This window comes from Agelaius tricolor, unplaced genomic scaffold (genome assembly GCF_023055355.1).
Source record: "Agelaius tricolor isolate 1412-34295 unplaced genomic scaffold, bAgeTri1.0.p SCAF_22, whole genome shotgun sequence".
Classification (NCBI taxonomy): Eukaryota; Metazoa; Chordata; class Aves; order Passeriformes; family Icteridae; genus Agelaius; species Agelaius tricolor.
In genome coordinates, this window is record NW_027269282.1 from 10,307,114 (window position 1) to 10,330,543 (window position 23,430).

General features: G+C 40.1%; 2 protein-coding genes across 2 annotated transcripts; one reads left to right on the forward strand and one right to left on the reverse strand.

The window, feature by feature from the left end:
- Positions 1–604: 604 nt before the first annotated feature.
- CUNH10orf88 (chromosome unknown C10orf88 homolog) lies at positions 605–5,600 on the reverse strand. Its single transcript, XM_071446332.1, has 6 exons — positions 5,308–5,600; positions 5,027–5,218; positions 3,985–4,057; positions 3,218–3,424; positions 2,126–2,595; positions 605–1,138 (listed from the first exon to the last, which is right to left on the reverse strand). Exons 1-6 carry the CDS (start codon positions 5,466–5,468, stop codon positions 910–912), a joined length of 1,332 nt encoding a protein of 443 aa, XP_071302433.1. The 5' UTR covers positions 5,469–5,600; the 3' UTR covers positions 605–909.
- Positions 5,601–7,440: 1,840 nt separating this feature from the next.
- LOC139599085 (disintegrin and metalloproteinase domain-containing protein 9-like) lies at positions 7,441–22,030 on the forward strand. The gene is made up of 22 exons (XM_071446088.1): positions 7,441–7,510; positions 9,167–9,264; positions 10,123–10,199; positions 10,839–10,917; positions 11,699–11,775; positions 12,610–12,826; positions 13,206–13,271; positions 13,352–13,423; positions 13,746–13,918; positions 14,363–14,447; positions 15,294–15,415; positions 16,277–16,448; positions 17,295–17,384; positions 17,607–17,802; positions 17,916–18,021; positions 18,437–18,611; positions 18,994–19,074; positions 19,759–19,864; positions 20,559–20,691; positions 21,092–21,155; positions 21,493–21,545; positions 21,952–22,030. Exons 1-22 carry the CDS (start codon positions 7,441–7,443, stop codon positions 22,028–22,030), a joined length of 2,391 nt encoding a protein of 796 aa, XP_071302189.1.
- Positions 22,031–23,430: the final 1,400 nt, after the last annotated feature.

Consider the following 23,430-nt stretch of genomic DNA (forward strand, 5'->3'; position numbering starts at 1 on the left):
TATACCCCAGAATCCAAAAACAGAATGAAGTTTAAAACTCAATCTGCCACAGAAGAGGGATTTGGAGTCACATTCCTACCTCCCCAAATGACAGCAAAACTGATCCCAACAGGTCAAAGGAAGTGTGATGCAGTAAGGAAAACTCCCCTGGAGCTACCCCAGCACATCCTGTGTGGGAGCAATATCCACTTGAGAGGAACCATGGATGAAGTACTAACACTTCTTAGGATAATGAAAGCTGGATAAAGCCTGCTGAGTTCACACTCATTTCACTTGTTCCTGCACACTCAGATAGTTTAGGAGGGAAAGAAGTATCAGTCTTGTTTTAGGTATCTCTTAAGGAGCCTGGATTCCTAATTTAGGTGCCTGTAGGCTTCCAAAGAACCCAGGCTGTATTCACATTTCCCCAGTTCTCTAAAGAAAGCTCCATAAACTGCCCAAACTAGGCAATGACAATCCAACCTTCCTTTTAGAGATGGAACAAGAAATGTCTTCAACAGGAGTGCCAATAAAGCAAAAGCACAAACTGCATTCTGTTCTACTGACAACACACTTCACATCAAAAATTAACACAAGCAAAAATAGGGAGCTGATTACATGTAGGTAAAAAGATAAGCAGTAACTCAGTTTATTTAGAGTACTCCATTGTTCAAACTCATACAGCTTCTAGCAATGCTCTTTAAATAAATAAGCCACAAAGGGCATACAAAACTCTTGTATTTAGGAAAAAACAAATTGTTAAGATCTTTCATAAAACTGACAAGTGTGTACAACAGTGGACAGAATTACAGTAACAAAATGCAAGTTAACAACACTGAGGTTCTTCATAGTTTGAACTGCATAAATACTAAGCTTTGTAAAGTGTAATTACTCAAGGTATTCCCACTGAAACCCCACCTGTGAATCCCTCTATCTCTCTCCATTAGAAAACCCCTCATTAGAATCATAGTGTGCTTGGGAAATTTTGTTTGGTTTTGAGTTCTGAACCAAGTCCATCAAGAGAAACATTTTATTGTCTATGTGTGTCTGAAGAGCCTGGATTTGGCAGTCAATATAGTCCATTAGCTTCTTCTCCATCAGATCCAGGTTTTTTGAAATGATCTTTTCCAAATAGGAGCAAATAGGCTGTTGTTCCACTCTGTAAGAAAAGCAAAGATAAGAATAAGTAAAACCTATAAGAATAAATATAACCTATTTCTTAATGACAAGGGGCAATATACAGATCTGGGCACTCAAACATCTTTTAAATGCAAAATTTCCTTTATTAGGCAATGTACTTTGGATGGCATGAGGTTTTTAGGACAAGCAAAATACCTTGCCTGCCACACTTTAAATCTCAATTTTTTTTTCATAAACAGTGCTATTTTATATAGTCATCTTCTTTGAACCTTTGTTTTTTTCAAAGGCTCAAATATGCATTGAAGAGCTTAATCACATAAAACAAAATCCACACAAGTCAACAATATACACAGGGTTTGTATTCCCTCAGCATGGCAGACTGTCCTTGTCAGCAAAGGTGCTTCAAGAGTTACCCAAACTGTGCAACTCTCTGGGTTTGTATCTGCATTCTTTACAAATACTGGAGCTGAGATATTCAGTCTCCATTAAATCCTGATTCCTACACCTCAGGAGTTCCACTATTGTTCCTGAGGTACCAAACTGGGTAACTGTGACACCTGCACTATGAATGCCAACAAGTGAGGAGGAACAGGAAAATCAGTGGGATGATTCACACCAAGTACAGCAGAAAGATTATGGCACACTGTGTGAAAAAGGGAAGATGTGAGAATTTAGGGGTAAAAGTAATCAAAATGGAAATATAGTACATGAGAAAGACAAGCTAAATGTGTATGAAGAAACATGCTTTTGAAATTAGATTAAATGGAGGTAGAATACAAAACAGTTTAGTAACAATCAATTATGTGCTTTCTCCTGAAAAACTCCTACATTCAAAAAAACTGTGAAATTGGAAATTTTTAATGTTCATCACCACACAGCCTTCAAAACCACGTATTCTAAGATTCACTATTGCTGCTAATGAGAAGAAAATTACATTACCCATTTTGTTTAAACTTGTCAGTAAATATTCAAAACTACTTTGAGAGATTCACCAAACTTAACTCACCCAGCACTCTGAACACCCTCAGCTTTAGCCACTGCACTCTTCCCGAGGTGCCTCTCTCCATCCTTGAGCCGGAGCTGATTCACCTGAGTGCACAGGTTTTGAAGGAAAGGAAGAAGCACCTGTGGGTTGGCCATGTTTGGAGTTTCACCTGCTTGCTGCTGCACTTGCAGAGATCCCACGACTTTCAAATCATTCCTGAGGTCAACTGCATTTTGCTGGGTAGGAAGTCTTTCAGAATCCAGAGTATTCCCTCTTTCAGGTAGCTCTGAGTTCAGATCACGAGTTATTTTTACATCTTTATACACTGCTTCACTTGTTAAATGATTTTTAACAGGCAAAGGTTCACTGGCTGCTGGACTCAGAGATGACTGCAGAGCTGCTCTGTGCATTCCATCTATTGCATGGTCACCTCCAAAGTCAGAATTTCTGCCCATGATCCAAGTGAGCTTGTCTCCAAGAGGGAAACTGTTCTGAAGGGGAGAAAAACTCATTTGAGTATTTGAGATTTCAAATATACTGGAAATTATATAGCAGTAACAATAGATACATTATAACCCAGCATTCCACTAGTAAAGATTTTAAAAATAGTTTTGAACTACATTCCTTGTCAAATATGAAGTATTAATTATCTTGTCAATGTCTAAGTAAGAAAAGAGCTTTAATGACTTCATTTTTACCATGCTGTGTCCCCAAAACTGAATTATTAACATCAGAAGCATTCAGGATTCTTAGATTTTATATATATATATATATAATAGATATTAAATATGTATATATAATGACCATTAAAGAGACAAACCAGCCCATCTATCTACACCCCAAACATTCCAGGGAAAATGCCCACCATCCTTAACCAGCAGTGAAGCTTAAAATTACAACAATGCAAATAATAATAATAAATAAGAATAAGAATAAGAATTAGTAGTAGTAGTAGTATGGAGAACACAGTCTTTACTCACTGCACTCACTTGAGTGGCAACAGTTAAATCAGGATGAAAATGGCAGAAAGTACAGATTAAAACACCCCAAAATCTCTTTAGATCATTCCTGCCTGGTAAAGTGCCAGTTTGTGCCTGTGGAACAGTGATTTACCTTCTGCTGACACCGGACCATGTCCATGAGCTGCTGAGCACCTGGAGACAACTTAGATCCCATGGATTCCATTATAGTTTGCACTCTGTCTAGATCTATGCTGAAGCCTAGTGAAGGAAAATCAGTTGCTAGTTTTGCAGACACTGCTTTCACTTCTAGAATTATTTTATTGATGAGTACTCTGTGTTTCTCACCAAAGGAGAGCAGCTATTGCAAGAAGGGAAAAAAAAATACTTTGGTTAGGGAAAAAAGCATTTCATGTTTTCTTTGTACAGAGGGGATAATGTTATTGTTCTTTGAGTCTTGGGAAAAATGGTGATGAACTCTTTTGCAGGGAAATGAAGCCAATTTCCCCTTGCTATTATTCCCCATAAAATTCTAACTGGAACAGAGGTGCCTGAGTACCCCAAAGATAAATGAAGTTTTTCTAAGCATTCAAGAGTCGTGGCCACACAATTTTCACAAGCTTATTTAACCCCAGAGCTGACAGTTCTAATCACAGATCTGCACTTTACCTGGTTTATGGTTTTTTTCTCTAAGACTAAATATCTGTATCATATAAAGTCATCACAAAAAGAAAACTGAGATACCAACTTAAAAGGAGCACTCTGCCATCAAGACAAAGTACCAGCCAACAGATTTTTAAGTGATTATGTGAAGAGATGAAGTGTATAAAAGCAGTAATTTTATTAAGAGCAATGCAATTTTAATGACTGAATGATTAAAAAGATAGAAGAAAAATAAAACAATGCTGTTCAACTCCCTACCTTAATTCTACAGGAGGCTGCAGGGCATTCAAACTTAAGGTACTTGTGGTATAAAGTAACCTCTTCAGTTTCACTAGAAAAATGAAATAAACAAGCTGTGACATCAATTTACAAGGTACTTTTCTTTTGTAGAAATACACTATAGTGGTAAATATTTAGATAAGAAACAAGACTGACAGGAACACATTTCTAATGCAGATTTATGGTTTCCAACAGCAGTTTTAGTTTCTAGTTTTTAGCATTTTACTTTCTAATAGCAGCCGTAATGCTTATTTACAACTTGTAATTAATCTTATGAAATATTTATGTAAAAATTACTTGTATGTGTGCTTGCACTGTGCACTAGAGAAGCTTTTGAGGTTCAGGACATTATTCACCCATCCTCCCTGAGGCTCTGAGTCGGCTGGTTTCTAGTTAGCTAATTAGGTAGCAGATGTGCCATGTAATGACTTAAAAACAAAACAGAAACATTGCTTTATTTCCCCTGGCAAAGCAGGGAAGGAAGCGTTGAAGGGGAAAACAGAACCTTCTTTTTTAAATCTTCTCTCTTGTTCTTTGAAGTGTGAGACGACTACTTATCAAAGAGACTTTCAGAGAACCCAAGAATGGGCTGGGTTGGAAAGAACCTTTAAAGTCACCCAGTGCCACCCCTGCCGCGGCAGGTACAACTTCCACTATCCCAGGATGCTCCCAAACCTGGCCTTGGGCACTGCCAGGGATCCAGGGGCAGCCACAGCTCCTCTGGGCACCCTGTGCCAGGGCCTGCCCACCCTCACAGGGAGGAATTTCTCCCTAATATCCCACCTAACCCTGCCCTCTGGCAGTGTGAAGCCATTCTCCCCATCCTATCTCTCCAAGCCCTTGTCCGAAGTCCCTCTCCAGCTCTCTCGCATCCTTTCTAGGCAGTGGAAACGGCTCTAGGCTCTTCCCAGGCGCCTTCTCTTCTCCAGGCTGAACAAGCTCAGTTCTCTCAGCCTTGTCACAGGTCTCGAACAGCAGCATCACCTCACCCACAGAGCAGTGTGCGGGCCCCACCACTCACCCCGGGGCCGGGCGGGTGCCGCGGCTCTGTCCCCGGCCGGTGCCGCAGTACTCCTCGCCCACGTACACCTCCATGTTGCGGGCCTGGCTCACGATGCCCACGGACACCATCTCGGCGCCGGGCCGGCACTGCAGCCGCAGCTCGCAGGGCTCCTCGCCGCCCTCCCGCCGCTCCGCCAGCACGGCCTCGCCGCTGCGAGGGGGAAGCGAAACGCGTTGTCCCCTCAGCCCCCTCCCGCCCGGCCCAGCCCGGCGCCCCCTCTCGCCGCCCGCCGCCCTCACCCGGGCTCCTCGCCGTCCCCCGCACCCCGCCGCAGGCACAGCGCCCGGGCCAGGCCGCCCGGCGGCGCGCAGGGCCAGGAGCACCGCGCCGACACACAGCGCGGCTCCCGGCCTCCCTCCTCTGCCGCCTCCTCCGCCGCCGCCGCGCAGCCGCTCGACATCGCGGAGCCGCGGGCAGAGCCCGGCCGGGACAGCCGGCAGCGGGGCAGCGGCACGGACCGGCACCGACCGACCCTGAGCGGCCGCCGCGGCCGGGACGCGCCTGCGCAGCGCGGGGGCTCCGCGCGTGCGCGCTGGGCAGCGGCGGGAACCGCCCGAGGGAGCGCCGGGGGCGGGAACGGGGAGCGGCCTCCTCAGCCCGGGGAAACGATATCCCTCAGCCCGGGGGAACGAGACCGTCAGCCCGGGGAGACGGCACCTTCAGCGGGGGAGCGGCACTGTCAGCCTGGGGGAATGGCGCCCTCATCCGGGGGAGACGGCACCCTCATCCCGGGGGAGCGGCCCCCTCAGCCCGGGGGATTGTCACCCTCTGCCCGGGTGACATTCACCCTCAGCCCGGGCGGCACCTTCAGCCCGGGGATGGCTTAAGGGGTGCGGAGAGCCAGAGTTAATTCGCGTGGAAAACACCTTGTGAGAGATTACTGAGTCCAACATATGACCCGTGCCAACCATAGCTTGGCTACGTCCTTAAACACCTCTGACTCCCGCACCTCCCTGGGCAGCCCATTCCAATGTCAAATCACTCGTTCTGAGAAGAAATTGCTCATAATGTTCACCCTAAACCTTCTGTGGTGCAGTTTAAGGCAATATCCTCTTGTCCTGCCACTGGTTGCTCGGGAGAAGAGGCTGACCCTGAAGTTGTGCCAGGAGAGGTCTCGGGCGGATATTAGGAAAAGGTTCTTCCCCCACAGTGTGATCCAGCACCGAACAGGCTCCCCTGTTCAATACCTCAAAAGTCTTTTCCTACTGAAATGATTCTTGAATTCTGTGAAACTTGCTAATATGTCAAAATTTGCAGCAGTGGGATTCTCCCGAGTTTTGTGTCCTGATCGTGCACCACACAGGAGAGAGGCTATGAATTAAAGAGGCCATCAATAAAAGATGGGGTTCATTTAATTTGCAGGAGGATCTCACCTTCTGGACTTGGGGAATGCTGCTCCTGAGGCTGTGGCAGACACAGACCCAGGGAATGAGGGTGTCAGGTTCTGCTTCCACCAGTGCTCAGTGCAGGAATGTTCAGGCTGTTCTCAGCCTGTGACTCTCTGGAAATGGACCTGGATGGGCTTTGACAAACTAATATTGCAAATACAGCCAGCATTCTGCTTTTTGTCACTTAAGGCATTGTTTTATAGCATTTACCAGCAATGGAAAACTGAATTTTCTCTGCTTTAATCAAAGACTTAATTAAAATTAATTAATGTAAATGCTTGAGTGTGTTGTTTCAGCCTCATTTTTCTGTTTCTAAATGCGCGTGATACTTCTGAAATGCGTTGCAAACTCATCCACTTTTAGAAGAATTTCTTTGCTGCTTTTGGTGACAATGTGGTGACATGGAAGATGACTCTGATCCTGGAAGAGTAATGATCTGCCCAAAATTACGGACTTCTGGTGAGGAGAATTGTGTTTAACATAGAAGGGACTGGGTAGAACCTCTGTTTTGGGGATTTTCATGTGTTCATATGCATTATATTTTAAAGTGAAGATGAAAAAATTTGAAGAAAAGAAGCTGAAATTTCAAAGAGTAAATTGATTCAAGTTTTTTATTGAGCCGGCAGTAGCCAGGATAAACATCCTAAACACTGCATTTGTCAGTAGCAATATTTTATGTTTCTAATCTCACATGATCTCACCGTGGGATGAAAGTCCTCTAGAATAAACCAGTTTGATCCTGACACGGGACTCACCAATCAGCATTTAAGAATGTGCCACTTTTTATTTGCATTAGGCTGTCTGACCAGTTTTCTCACAAGCCTAGTGGATTAAATTTTACTTCCCATTTCCTCAGCAGAGATGCAGTATCAGAGAGCTTTTTCTCTTGTTTACCTTTGGAGCAGACGGTTCTCAGTCTTCTGGTTCCCTGCAGAGCAGCCAGAGCCAGCTCAGATGCTGCTGGAGTAGTTTCTCTGGGAAGTCATGTTAATGCACAGCTTCTTTTTGTTCACTTTTGGACTAATTTTTACTGGAAACCCTTTTTGGATAAAAGGTAAGCTTTCTTTTTTTATGTATTCAGAAAGTTTTCTCCAAGTCTGCTTGGACACTGATTGGAATGATGCACACCTTTGACACTGAGCCACAGCTCTCCCTGTGCAGCCCTGCTCATTGAGAGAATCTTGGAAAAGATTACAGATTGAAACTTTTTATAGTTGAGCTCTTTGTGGGTTTTTTTCCTCCTGGATATCGTAGGTATGTAAATCTATCATTTTCTGGTTGTGACAACTGCAGTTGCTGTCACTCTCACCAATAGTAGGGACGGTAGAAAAACATTTCTTCTTTGCTGATGTGAGGGAAATTCCTCCAATTTCATTGAAATATTTCATTAATTCATCTCAATTTATGATTTGGCTTCACATTTTAGATTTAAGTGTAACACCTGAAATGTTTCTTAGAAAGTGGTATTTTTATGATGTGCATCAAAGACAGTTTCCTGCTTTCAGCTGTCAAAATTTGAATTGTTAAAAAACCATCTCCGTGGTTAGTTCAACATACACTTGAATCATGAAAAAGAATGGATTTTGTGATTTAGGTAATAAAATTATTGAAGATTAAGAGCAAAATCACAACATGAAGTGCTGATATTCTTTTCAGACCAGTTTGCTAATATCAGCTTCCACATTTTGATTGCAATTGCAGCCTGTATTTGTTAAACATATGCTACCTGCACCTGGCTTTTAAAAATCCTGATGCTATCTAACAGGTAGAGATCATCATTACACTGGAGAAACCTCCTCACTTTGAATGGCTGGTTGTGTGACTTTTTTGCAATTATGAATTCCTTTCACAGGAATGGGGAAGCTGAGGGTGATTGTAAATGTGAAGAAATCTCTTTGTTTCCTTATAAAAGAACAATTTAATACGGAAGAAACCACTTCCATTGTTAAAACTCATATTATTGTTGATTCTGTTTAAAAGCAATGGTTGTGTCTCTGTTGATCAAACCAGTTGATGAGCGGACAAGAAAAAGAAAGATTAATTCAACTTCACACAATTTTTTAAAGTCACTGGAGATTGGTTTTGTCTTTATAAAGCCACTTACCTGAAACCAGATACTTGGCAGCCTTCTTATCTTTAGCTTCCTGCATTAGCATGTTGTTCTGGAGATAATTCTGATATCATGTAAAAGGCTACAAACCTTTTGCAAAGATCTGACTGTTGCTAGAACAAACAAAATGCAAGATTAGGCAATGGCAGGAGGCAGTGTGGTGAGGCATGTTTTCTAAGGAAGGGAAGGGAAGGGAAGGGAGGGGGACAAATTGTATCCAGAGGACAACTAAAAGTATTCCTTATTCAGGACAATGGAAAAAGGAGAAGGCCAGCTGCACCAATTTCCTATGGTACATCAGGTTAAAAGTTAGGTTAGTCATGGAAGAAAAAATGATAAAGTCACAAAGTTAATAATCCAGAATATGAGAGAATTAAGATTTTGTTAAAATGCTTTGATAGTTTTTCTTTATGTGCTCCAGAAGACCCCAGCTTTAATCAGAAGTAACTTTTTTCAAAGTCATTTTGATCATTCCTGAACTCTTCATTCTTTCTCCATTTCTGGCTGGATCAGAGTAGGTTTTGGCTATCACCACTGTGCAAGGGCCACATAATGCCTCATCCTTTCTGATTCTTTACCAATTTCAAACTTTATTTTCAGGTGTATCCTCTGAACACACACCCAGACTTTCTACATTAGAAATAATCATTCCACGAAGTCTGACAGGCAGAGAGAAACATCCCCCGTTTTCTCATGAGGTTTGTTATTCTGATATTTTCTTTTTTTCTGATTGTTGCTGTTTTTCAAAACGCTGTCCTTCATTACACACACACACACAATGGATGGTATATAGAGATTTTTGTAATAAAATGTTCCCCACACTCACTCTTCTGATTCTTAGTGTTTTCAGCTGGTTTTAAGTAAATTTGTTCCCACAAAGGCCTGTGATTGTACTCTGAGTGCCTTCCAAACTTCTAATCCTGTTAATGACCTTGTAAAACAGAAGTGAGAAGGGACATGAAGAATATTTTTATTTCTTCTGAGTCAGATTAGATGTTGAACTTGAGCTAACATCCATGCTGTCCGTGTTCTGGTCTTTGGATAAGAACCAGAGGATTTCAGCCATGTGGCACCCAAAGGATAAAAATGGTCCCACAGGGTGGCACAGGTTTAGAGATGAGTTAAAAGAGAAACCTGAGCCTTAATTCTTCAGTTCTGAGGTAACTTACCTTTGTGCCAGATACTGAGTTCATTTACTGAAGTAACTGTTAATGAAACACCATTAGTCATCTCTATGCAAACCAATTAGGGGATAAAAGACTGGGACTCGTTTATCTGATTTACATAAGGAGTGTCACAAAGCACGATGTGGTACTGAGCAAAGAGTGCATTCATGGACTGTGCCCTCCCCTCTAAATGAAAATATAGATTCACAGAATTTACACTTTACATAGGGGAGAATGTTCACTTTGCTGCTGAGCGTTGAAATATGGAAGCCTGAGAGTTAGGAATCTTGTGATTTTTTATTTAAAACTCAGACAGGAGTTGGGCTTCTCTTGTCAAGCAAAACATGGAATAATCACCTAATTAAGTGATATATTTTCTTTTGTTTTCAGGAGCATTCAGATGACAATCTTTCTTACTCAGTTAAAACCAGAAATGGAACATACCTCCTAAAGCTGAAGAAAAATAAGTATGTGATAGAGTGCTCTAAGGAATTGCCTTGTTTCGGGGTTAGTTGCATACAGAGAAGAATTTTTATACTGAAAAAATTCAGAAGAAACCACTTAAATGTCAGATTGTAGCAACTACAAAACAGCTCTGTTAAATACTGTTAAATATAGTGTCTCTGTTATGGTAATATCTTGTAAATAGAAGGGAATAAAAGTTTTTCTAGCTTTGAAGAAATTAATTTTGATTATTTTTTTATTAGCAGTGCAAGACAGAAGATTTCAGGAAATCCTTAAGAAAAATTAGAATTCAGTTAAATATTAGTTTTTTATTAGTCAGAGGGGTTTTAGCTCTGTTGTATTTTAAAAAATGTTTCTGTTTCTCTTATTCCTCATTCCTGAGCCTGTAATAAACCAGGTCCTTATGCAACTGTGCTTGCTTAGATTCCTTTCTATGGATATTTTCATTAAAATAAATAAGTTTCAAAATGACTTATTTTCCAAAAATTCCAGCTTGTTTTAAAGTATTTTGTTTCATGTGCTTGGATTTTAATAATTTAGCATTGAGTCTGCTGCTAACAGAATGTAGCACTTACCAGGACTCTTGACTTGTTTCTTGTTTCTAGACCATTAAAAGAGCTGTAGTTTATTTTTGTTTCCAGAAAACTTCTCAGTGACGACTTTAAGCTGTACACATATGGGAAAAATGGGAAACTGCAGGCAACACCATCCAAAAATGAGGTATTGTACATAATAAAACTTCCCCTTTGTGGCAGAATTTTTTCTGAAAAACCAGGGGAGCCAAGAAAAAATAGATTTGCTGGGAATGAGACTTTTGTGAGTTTTCAGAGTGGAGCATTTCTGTTTAACAGCTACCAGTGATCTAAAGATGAGGTCCATGAGGGACTGGGCTGTTTGTGGGGTGCAGCACCCCTGTTCCCCAAGGTGTGAAAGGATTTGCAAGGAGATTATGCCAAGTCTGAATTTGAGCCACCTTTGCATAATATGCAATTTAAAGTACAATGGCAGCATCAAAGCTCTGGAGTTTTTCAATCCTGTATCAAACAAACCTTATAAATACTTCTAAATTTAATTTCATCTTAAACTGCACGTGAGTTTAGTGAGACTTAATTGGGTGGTTTGTGCATGGAAGATCTTCTCAGAGCAATTCTTAAGCAAGATGATTAAGATGATTAAGCAATGTGGATTAAAAATATAAAAATATTTTATAATTTTATAAAAATTCTATTAAAATTATAAAAAATATAAAATATGTTGATGGGTTAAACTAAAAAGTTGGCTGTGTTCTAGAACCAAGGGACCAAAGGCTACTTTAGATACTCATGTCAAGGGATAATCTCCTCCAAGAAGGTCAGGATTACTTTGCAAGTAGGGAGCTCTGTAAATTTCTAACAGCCAGCCCTGATGTCATGCAAATACTATGGTTAGTTAGAAAATAAGTTTGCAGTCGAAGGCAGCCACCTTGTTGTGTCACTAATTATGTGGGTTTGTTGCATTTCAGACACACTGTTATTATCATGGCACTGTTGAAGGAATTGCTGACTCCACACTTGCTCTTAGCACATGTGATGGCCTTAGGTATTTCCTCTTCCTATTTTTTTTTTAATATTTCACCTTTTAATGAAGCTGAAACTCATTATAGGTTTTATGGTTTCCCTCAATTCCCACTATTTTCCTCTTTTCCAAAATTCCTTCACAGAAAAAAAAGATAATATGAGAGAAATTGTAATAAATTTAGGGAGAAACTGGCCATGACCTGAGGCTTCCAGTACTTGATGTGAATGTTGTGACCAGAGATACCTTTGTAGGAAAAAAAAACTTATCTTGATGAAGCTTTTTTTGAACTTAAAACACCCCTGCAAACAACTTTGTCTGATGAATGGGCACCTTTCAAAAGACAAACCATTTCCATGAAAAAATTTGGGCCAAATTTGAACTGGTTTTTGTGTTTCAAATACAATAAAATCACAAAGGGGATAAAATTCACCCATGTAACTTTCAGGTGAAGTTTCACAGAGAGATGTCACTCACAATAAATCAGGACATATCGTGGCAGTTCTTTAAATGAGTAGAGATAAGGGCTGAAAGGGACCCTTTGCATCAGCTCTGTACCCACAATCCAGACTCATTTACTAACATTTTACTAACAATAGTAACATTTACTATTGGCTTCATTATCTTTTTTTTTCTTCCTTTTCTAACTGATTCAAGAAGATCACACTTGTTGAGTATTTTAAATAAGTTCTGTTTTGTCTTTTTTTGGGGCATTTGAACTTACCCCCATATTAATATAATTTCAAATAATAATTTCTTTCAACATAGTGTCTAAGTATCCAGCTGTTATTCATTCACCTAGTCATAACCACAAGGGAAAAATTATGAAATAATGTTTCATTCTATTATGATTGTTAGGGGAATTCTCTACATTGGAGGCAAATGGTACGGAATGGAGCCCCTCAACACATCCAGCACATTTGAACATGTGCTTTATGAATTGGAAGATGAGCAGGGTATCCCCTTCCACTGTGGGGTGCTGAATGGCAGCCTGGAGCATGAGATGGTTGTGAAGCAGCCTGTGAAATACACATTTTCATCAAACAGTACCTCCAGCAGGGACAGGCTCCTCAGGGTAAATATATTTCTGTTTCTCCCTTGAGCTGCAGTCCAAGGCATCTCCAGGGCTCTTGCTGGTGGGATTGGCCTGGCAGGACATTTCCTTGTGCCTTCATTTCCATGGACACCAACCTGGTGGGAGCCCTGCTGAGGAAATCCTGGAGCAGAAGATCAGCACAGTGGGGATCTCACCCAGCAGAGTCTGGCCAGGACAGCTGTGGGCAGGACATGAAATGCACAAGCTGCCATTCAGCTCATGCATCCCAGTGTCTGACCTGCTGTGAATTACTGACACAGAGATGTTTGTGGGGTAATCTGACACAAATTGAGGCCACGTTACAAAATGCAACATTGCAAACTCATTATGTTAATTTGCTGTGCTTTCTCATTTGCAGGAGAAGCGAGCTGTCCTGCCCCAGAAAAGCTATGTAGAGTTATATGTGGTTGTGGATCACCACAGGGTAATTATATCATCCAGCACTAAATACATTTTATTCTTTTGCTAATTTTTCTCCTCTGACATTGCTGTGGTATTTTACAGTTTTTGCTGAAGAATTCTGATCCTGCTGCAGTGCAAAAGGAAACAGTGGAGCTGATTAATTATGTTGATGGGGTAGGTCAGAAAGGTTTCCTGGATTCAGTAGTTTCTATTTTATGACAGTGTTCAGAAGAGCAGCTTTCTTTAGGTACTTTCATAAAATAGAGTGTTTTCAGTTATACTTCATTTTACATTCTAAATATTTTTATTCAGTTTGCAATTTATGAATAATTTATATTTCACTTATAATTACAATTATCATATATTGAGTTTCAAAGAAACTGAAGTTATGTCTTGGTCACTATGTTCAGCTTATTGTTTACTCAGCAGTAATGAAGTCATCTTTCAGAATTCCATCAGAACAGCTGAGGGACATTAATTATAATTTTTATTTCAGATGTATAGTGCATTAAACATCCAGATTGTTTTGGTTGGATTAGAGATTTGGACAGATGCCAACCACATATCTGTGATGGATGGTTCAGCTGGGGACGTGCTGAGTAGATTTGTTTCTTGGAGACAGAAAGATCTTCTGAAGCGCTCAAGGAATGACGTTGCTCACCTCATAATGTAAGTTTGCATTCAGTGGCAAAACCAGCCATGCTAATCTATATGATTTGGGGCTTGTACATTCATTAAAATATACTTGAAGTAAAATTCTCTGCACTTCCAAAATGGTTTAACCTGGAAAAATGACAAGAAAGTATAACGGATTCTTAAGAGTTAATCAGCTCCAGGGTCAGGGTGACCTCCAGAGGTCCCTTCCCTCCTTAGCCTTTCTGTAATTGAGTGCACTGACACAGAAGACTTAAGTGATTGATCATTATTTTCAAGTTCTTATTCAGATATTCATTATTAATTAGAATAAAACCCTGCTGTGGTGCTAAATTCCTTCTTGACTTCAGGAAGAGCAAATTTTGCCTTGCAATATTTCCAGTTTATCAGTGTCTTTTAGTAGAAATCATGAACTTTGAACCCACCTCTAACACTACCTCCAAACTGCTCTTGTTGCAGAGGGAGAAGCTCTTTCAGTGGATCCATTGGAATGGCTTTTGTGGGCACTGTGTGCTCACATGTCCAGGGAGGGTCAATCAGCACTGTGAGTACATCATCATTTGGGTGTGGAAGAATCTGGGCCTTGACCTACTTGATCAAATCACCCTGGTCGTGGAGTTGGTTGATTTCTTTCATGGAGTTTCTTAAGTAAAGACTTGTGCATATTTTACACCATTTTTTTTAAAGTACTTCCCAATTTCTTTGTCAAATTCCAGCCCATTTGGCTCATTGAATCTTCAACAAATTCTTTTGGCCATCTTGTGTGATTCATCAAATTCAATATTGCATAAGCTCATCCTTATACCATTGAAGTTTATAACCACAGAGATTGGGATTGGAATGCAACTACAAAATAATCTTTAAATAGAAAGTGAACACTGTAGTCTCAAGTGTCTGGAATTCCTCACAATAGCATTGTAAACAGGCAAAAAAAATTAAAATTAGTACAAAACTAATTTTTTTCTCCACCCTTGGGGCAGAACCAGTAACTGCAGAGGTTCCTGTCCTAAAGTATGGATGCCACAACATTGTGGACAATCTCAGAAGCAGACTCTGTTCTTTACCAGTACATTTGTTGTTGAAGGCTCTTTGAAATCAATGCCTAACAGTATTAAAATAGAACAGAATCACACAGAATAAAACCTTCAATATTGATCCAGACCATCTGCCAACTTACTATCCAGAATGTGATCCTCAGGGAAGGAGTGGCAGAATCTGGCCCTACCTGAAAATAAAGTGACAAATTTTCAGTCCTTGCTGCTTTCACCTTACAATACAATTTGGTATTCTGCCTTCACAGTCCCTGAGAGCTTTGTGGTGGGAGTAAATCACTGGGTACAAACAGTATTTTCCATAGTTTCACTGTTTTAAACTTGATTCTCTTTATTAGCTGAATCATGACAAAATGTTACGGCACGCCACAGTAGTGGCACATGAGCTGGGGCACAATCTGGGAATGAAGCATGATGACAAGAGGTGTCCTGCAAACTATATCATGCACAGCACAGATAAGTAAGATTTTCACTTATCTCATTTTAATAATTTATTTTGTTTGCAGTGACTATGTCTTACAAGCTGTGAAGCTCCTGTGAATCTGGAAGAATTGTTTGAATTAGTGGATGGGGAGTTGTTTGAAAAATTTGATCACAGAGGTGGAGTCACTGACTTAGTATTTGACATAATTTTAATTTATATGAAATTTCATCTGTTTTCTGACCCAATCATTCTTTATTTGTAACATTCCTAAGAATATATTTGGACTTAATTATTTTTTTAATAATAGTGTGTTGCTGGAGTTTTTTTCACCCTGTTGAGAATGCTTTCCATGTACTCATGGGTTTGTGCAAATATGCAACAAATTATTTAACAGTTAATTTTAAAAAAACCTTCTTGGCTTATGTTTCCTTCAGTTCATTTATTCTTTGGCTTCCCCTTAAGAGAAAAAGATCATAATATTTTATTTATCCCAAGTTGTATTAATAATCAGGGTAACTGAACACTGGACAAAACTACTCTAGGAAGGAGCATTCCTCAGTTCTTAGGGACTCCAAGTTAAGATGAATGTTTTCCTGAGAATATTTTTTAATCAAACATTTTTAGACTCAGTATAGAATTTCTAAGGCCTGTTTCATACAGGACACCAGAATAGATAATCTGATGGTCTCTGGCCTCTAAAAGCATTCATATTATAATAGTATTTTAAACTTTTGGTACTGCACTTTAATGCAAAGCAAAATAAAAATTAACTGGTTTATGATCTCCTAGCATTATTAAATACAATATTTATTATGGAACAGCAATATTTTAAGAGCTTGAGTTGTATATTCTCCTGTAAGCAAAATATTTATAATAATACAATATTATCCTTTCCAGTGGATCCAGGAATTTCAGCACCTGTAGTGCTGATGATTTTGAGGCCTTTATTCTAAGTGGAGGAGGAAACTGCCTTAGAAATCCTCCCAAAACAAGTAATGTGTACAAAGAACCTGTCTGTGGTAATAATGTGGTCGATAAAAATGAAGAATGTGACTGTGGCAAACCACAGGTAATGCATCAAATTGAGATGGATACTTGTATTGTATTATATTATATTATATTATATTATATTATATTATATTAATTATATTATATTAATTATATTATTTATATTATTTATATTATATTATATTATATTATATTATATTATATTATATTATATTATATTTATTACATCATATTGTTCAATATAATACTGGCCTAATTGTATTATTATCTGAGGAGTTTTCTTTGTAATTTTGCATTTTTGCAAGCAATATAGAAATAAATATTTGTAAAAGTTTAAAATCATGCTTTCATTTTGATGTGGACTCAGTTAAGGGCTGTTGGACTCCACAGAATATTGAGGCACTGCTGAGAAAGAAGTGAAATTCTTGGCTGTGGGACAGCACTGGGTTTTGTGCTGGTTTTAGCATTATGGATATTTCTGTTCCAGGACAGAGGCTGTTTATCTATAGAACATGTACATCTTTGTTAACTGCAACCCTTCAACTTTGCCTGCACAAAATGACTTTTAAGAGTCACATTTGCGTTGTCAAAATGTCCCTCCAAGAATGGGAGGTATTGGCTCATTCTTCCCAGGGTAAAAGTGTCTCAAAAAAGGCAGCAATAAACCAAAAGGCTGCCAGCAAGCCCTGGTTCCATTGGCATCCCTGTGCCACAACCCATCCAAACAGGTGTTTTTCTGCTGACTTGTACAGATAAAACCAGCAGCAGTGTCTGCTGGTTCTTTTTACAGCAGGAGAATGTGAGAATCTGACACAGTTATTTAAACTTTGTCTTGTCCATCCACATGGACTGGTGAGTGCTTTCCTGGGTGTATAAATAAAACACTATTCCCTTTCAATGTTCTCAGGAATGCTCAAACCCCTGCTGTGATGCTGCCACCTGCAAACTCACACCTGGCTCACAGTGTGCTCAAGGACTGTGCTGCAAAAACTGCAAGGTGGGCAATGCTTTATTAAACTAAATTGTCACTGTTCACTGGGATTTTTTTTATGTTTGAAAAGAGTTATCCTAGTCCTCTTGACATATTTTCAAATTACATTCACCAGTAAGAGAGCATGTAAGAAGAGAATTTTGCTTATAAATGTTCCCAGTTGTTTTTGTTTCACTCTAGAACTTCCTCTGTTGCAATACTGAAAGTGTTCTCCCTCTCTGGTCCTAGTTTAAAGTGGCAGGAGCAGAGTGCAGAGCAAAACAAGATGTCTGTGATCTCCCTGAGTACTGCAATGGAAGCACTGCCTACTGCCCAGATGATGTTTACATCATGAATGGTCACCCATGCAGCAACAGCAAGGCTTATTGCTACTATGGAGTGTGCCAGAGCTTTGATTCACAGTGTGAATCTATCTATGGCAAAGGTAGGGTTGGCATTTGCTGTAAACCCATTTGTAGGTTCCTGATAGACATTTCCAATTTTTCTTCCTGGTATTTTTCAGACACCTTACTGAGATTGACTAATTTTTTTGTACAGGGGCACGGAAAGCACCTGATATATGCTTTGAAAAAGCAAATATTAAAGGAGATAGGTTTGGAAACTGTGGGATGAAAGGTGGAGTGTACAAGAAATGCCCTGTCCAGTAAGTCAATAAAAATAAAAGCTAACCTTAAAATCCTCAATGTAAAAAAAATATATTTGTTACAAAGCCTTAAAGTGAGAGATTTAAAAGATAATTTTTTAAAATGCAAGCTAAAAAGTTGGAACGGATTTGCGCTGATCCTGATTTTAATACAAGCTAAAAAGTTGGAATGGATTACGCTGATCCTGATTTTAATGCAAACGAAAAAGTTGGAATGGATTACCCTGATCCTGATTTTAATACAAGCTAAAAAGTTGGAATGGATTACCCTGATCCTGATTTTAATACCAGCTAAAAAGTTGGAATGGATTACCCTGATCCTGATTTTAATACAAGCTAAAAAGTTGGAATGGATTACCCTGATCCTGATTTTTACCTGTCCACCTTGTCTCAGAGCATCCTTCATTCCAAACAGGCACAGTCTGTGTGGGAAGCTGCAGTGCACCTCTGTCAGTCTCCAGAACCTCCCAGCCTGGAGCGTTGTCAATAACGCGTCCGGGGTTTTGTGCTGGTCCTCTGACTTTGACCTAGGATCAGATATCCCTGATCCTGCCCAAGTTCATGATGGCACAGCCTGTGGAGAGAACAAGGTAAGAGGAACCATGGCAGCCTGACAGAATATATTCCAGGTGGAAGGTTCTGAACTTCCAAAAACGTTCCCTGGCTCTCTTGTTCATATGCCATAACACAATAAAAATCTTTTGGGATTAATACATGCAAGCAATTAATTAGCTCTTCAAAAAACTGGGGTGCTACATTATCACTCATTCAAATTACTCTATCAAATACTCCATTACTGCATTCACAGAGTTAAGCAAACCTGAGACTAAATAAAGTTATAGAATTCTGAAATACCGAATGTTGTATCAGTCCTTTTTCTTAACATGTAAGTGAAAGCTGCAGACAGTATATTTATAAAAGGATGAGGTTTTTAAAGTTTTGTGTTTGCAAGACACTAATTATTTGTTGCAGGCCTGTTTAGGTTGTGAATGTCTTGATGCAAGATTTCTGGGCTACAGCTGTGATGTAAAGCAGAAGTGTAATAATAATGGGGTGAGTAGATGGTGCTTTGTGTCCTGTTTCTAGACTGTGCAAATTCCCTGCTTTTAAGCAATAACCAAGCAGGTGGCTTTGCTTTTCCCTGATCTGTATTAAAAGTTAAATCCACTTTTTTTACCTGTAATTTGCCAGAACGCTGCAAACCCCTTAGGATTAACATTGAGAGGCATTTTGTCTGAATTTCCCAAGGTATTTTTTTTAATATTACTGAGCTGGTGAATTGCAAAAGGAAAATATTCCTTTGAGGATAACAGTCTGGTAATTCCTGATTTGTATATTTCTCTGTGAAAAATCAAAATGGAGTCCAGAGGTTGTAAAACTGAGGTTTCTGGACTGTGATTAATTGCAGGCAGATAACACAAATGTTAACTTCGAGAGAATTACCACGGGGTATCAGCATCCCTCAGTGGTTTGGGCTGTTATGGAGGGGCAGAGCTTATTCCCAGTTAATATTTCATGTATTTCCATGCAATACTATGCAGTATTTTTTATTTCCACATGCAATTCCATGCATGGAACTCCAAATCCATGCCAAAGTTTTGAGTGGACACTCTTAGGGAGGTGTTGTTTGACTAATGAGGTGTTGTTTGACTAATCCCTGTGTTTGGGCTGTAGGGGTGTGACAGCTCTGGGGGCTGTCCCTGCCTGACTCACGAGTCCCTCTTGTTTGAGCTGTAGGTGTGTAACAACAACGGGAACTGCCACTGCAATCCGGGATGGGCCCCTCCTTTCTGTAACCAGTCTGGCTACGGCGGCAGCGTTGACAGTGGCCCAGCTCACAGAGGTAGGACACTGAAACTGGCCCTCATTCTGCCCCAGGGGCTGAGAAAATAATCTACTAATAACATAAAAATAATCTACTAATAACGTAAAAATAATCTACTAATAACAAATAAATAATCTACTAATAGCATACTTTTTTTTTTCTATTGCATGAGATCCAAATAATGGACTGACTTGAAGAACAAACATTATTATTTGATAATGAAGTAGCTTTTGCTGGCCTTTACACACAAAATGCCTTCCATCTCTTTGTCTAAAAGCAAACTTCATAATCCATAGTTTTCTGAGGAAAATCTGTCTTACTTTCTGCAGAACTTTATTGAATTTTACTAAATTTGTACTTTGGGAAAGGGAAAAATTGTTTTGTATTTATTAAAAGTTTAGGAAGGCAAAGCAAACATGCAGAGCACTTGTGGTAAGCAAATACAAAACGAATTTGTCTGCTTCAGAATTATTGAAAACATTTTATGGAAAAGGAAAAACGTTGCATATACATAGAGTGGGTAAGGCAGAGAGAACTTGTAATACCACAAAGCCAAATCCTACTTTTCTGATTGCAACATGTTATAAATTTCAGTGAAGTTGTTAATTCTATTCTGCAACAATTTGAAGATTGTACTGTTTAAACCAAAAAAAAAGGTTTTAATAGCTTTTAAAGGATTTAAAATTCTATCATTTCAATTCTTTTCCCCTAGATACATCACTTCGGGATGGGCTGCTGATTTTCTTCCTCCTGGTGCTGCCCGTAGCCATCCTCATTGCAGTAGCAGTATTTAAACGTGATGCAATAAGGAGAAAACTTTGCAGGAAAAGCAGAGGACAGCACAGGTATTTCCCTTCTCACAGGTGGTAATCCAGCATGAGAGTGTGCCCCAGGTCAGTGCAGCAAGGCTTCACCTACACAAAATATTCCACTCCTCCTAAAGGACAAGCCTGCCCTGCTAATAGCAGCAGCGGGGAATTTACCAGCCCATCCCCTGCTCCTTGGAAGTGCAATCCAGACACTCCACTTGTCTGATCTCAAGCATTTTTTCCCAAATCCATGGCACTTTCCTAATTTTTGTTGATAATTGAATTGTATGGATGCAGGAGCAGAGCATATTGAAATTGCCTGTCAAGTCCAGAACAGGATGGACTCAAAGCAGAACCCAGAGCTCTGAGCTGTAGCTGTGTCCTTGGAAAATGCTGCATCCCTGAAGGATTCCTGATGATGTGGTTTCTGTTTCAGGGATAGCAATGGGCAGGAACCAAAGCAAGGCAACAGAGCAAGTCATGAAACAGGAAATAATCAGGTAAAATTGATGGAGACTTGGATTATTTCATGTTGGGTAATCCAGACTGCACAGTGCCTTTTCTCCAACACAGCTAATTATGATTTTGTGACTTTTTGATACATTGAAACCACCTCTGTTATTTCTTAGGTCAAACACTGGGGTTGCTGCTTAGCCAGGCTGTGGGTCTAGTTCTTATAAAACTGAATAAAAATTATCAAAACAAAATGTTGCAAGAGAATATGAAGAAAGCCCCAGCAAATGAGAGCCAGTTCTAAAATGACATTAGCTCAATACTGAAGAATTACCTACACTTTGTGTTTTCTGCTAAACTGATTTTCTGCAATGTTTTTTCCAGCCTGCTGCATCAAGTCACAATATTTTTACCATATTGCATTTTCCTGGTACAAGGTTTGTAGTGTTTAAAACCTTCTTCACTTTATCTTCCCTTTGTTTATGTTGCTGTAAGTGAAGTTATTGATGTCCTGTGTCCTGCTTATGCAGCATTATGAAATAGATTTAAGATTAGATTAGATTAAATTAATAGATAAATTAAATTTAAATTAATCAGATTAATTAATATATTAATTAATATTTAATTAATAGATTTGTCATGCAGCATCAAGCATAGGTTGATTAAAGGCTTGAAGGAAAAATGTTGGCATAAACACAGGTAAATGCTGCAAGGGAGAGGAAGGGGCAGAGAAAATTAGGTGGAAATTATAGAAACTGCTTAAAAATGGTAAAGAACCAGTTTGGAAATGTCAGGTGTCTCAAGTCATGAAATACTAAACCCAATGTGTTTCCCACACTTCAGGCAGCCAGTCCAAACCCCGCCTCCTGCAGCTTCCTCAGGACCTCGACGACCCCCAGTCCCACCTAGACCAGTTGTCTGAGATGTTTCTTGGGAGCCCTCAACCAATTCTGACAGAAAACTGGCCTGAAATACAAATGAAAGGATTTCAGTGCTCTAGTGCTCTCCTTGTGCAGCCAAAATGCCTTTGGGAAGCAGGTCCCTCCTGGCCCCTGGGTGCCCAGGGGCTCTGAGGACAGATTGGTGACACCCCAGAGTTTTGCTCCTTGCTGCTGGCTGTGTTTGTGCCTCCTCTACCTCACCTTTTACAAACCAGACCCTGAAGTTCAACATGCACAGGAGTGAACCTGGGGGAGTGCCAGGGAACAGGACTCTGGCACTGCTGCCTCCCTCTCAGGCCACAGAGAAATGAATTCTGCTGTTCACAGACATCAGTCAAAGATGGGACAGCTGCACTTTACCTCCTGGGCTCTCCTCTCCTGTCCTCAGGACACTGCCAGGAACTCAGGGTCTGCAGAGCCAGGTTTGGGGACAGTCCCACCTGTGTCTTGGTTGGGGAAGCCAGGTGTCTAAGGAAGGCAGGAGCCTCCCCTGAAATGGAGAATGTAAACCCCCTCCCTCCAAATTGTTATAAATTTTAAATTAAGGGGCTCTCAGGCAAAAATATGGCAGCAGGAATAACAGTTCTTTGCTAGGGAAGAAAATACAAAGATAAAATAAACAATGCAGTAAACTAAAACAGAACCTGACACCCTGGTGGTAGCAGTCCAATTGGAATTGTGGCTGCAGTCCTGGAGTGCTATCAGCCCAGAGCCCACCTCTCACACCCCACCAGCCAGGTCAGCTTCCATTTCAGGTAATTTATAAAAGTAACCTCACCTGGGGACACCAGAAACTCTGTAGGTCATGTCCTGGGTCTGAAAGAACCCATCCATTTCTGTTACAGAAAATGTGGGATATTGGGAATACCTCTACAGCTCCACAGTGGTTCAGGGTTATGCTGGGTGTGGCAGTTTGGCCTTTTTTCCTAGAAATTGCTTCCACCACAAAAGCAACAGATTAACTTTTGTCATGACACAGTTAGAAACCAGCACTGATTTCAAAGAGGATGTATGGAGGGATATAGATTTCCAAATAGGCTCCATCAAATGTGTCTGTAGAAGAGGGATGCAGGAAATCCAGGGAAAGTCTCCACCAGCTGCAGCTCAGAGAGATTTTTAGATTTAGATTTAGCCCAGAACAGAGCTGTGGGTGTGCAGCACACCCTGGCTGTGCTCATGCAAATTTCAGAGTGCAGACTGGGAAAAAGAGTGAATAAATCACAGGATTGCCTCCCTGATAAAGTATTTCCAGCCCCTCAGATGGCCACATCACTGAAGAGCTGGACAAAAGAACCCAAAAGAGATTGCTGGCAAAAAGTCTGTGTCTTCCAAAAAAGTGTTCTCTTCCTTGATCCCTCAGAATCTCAAATATTGTTCTCAT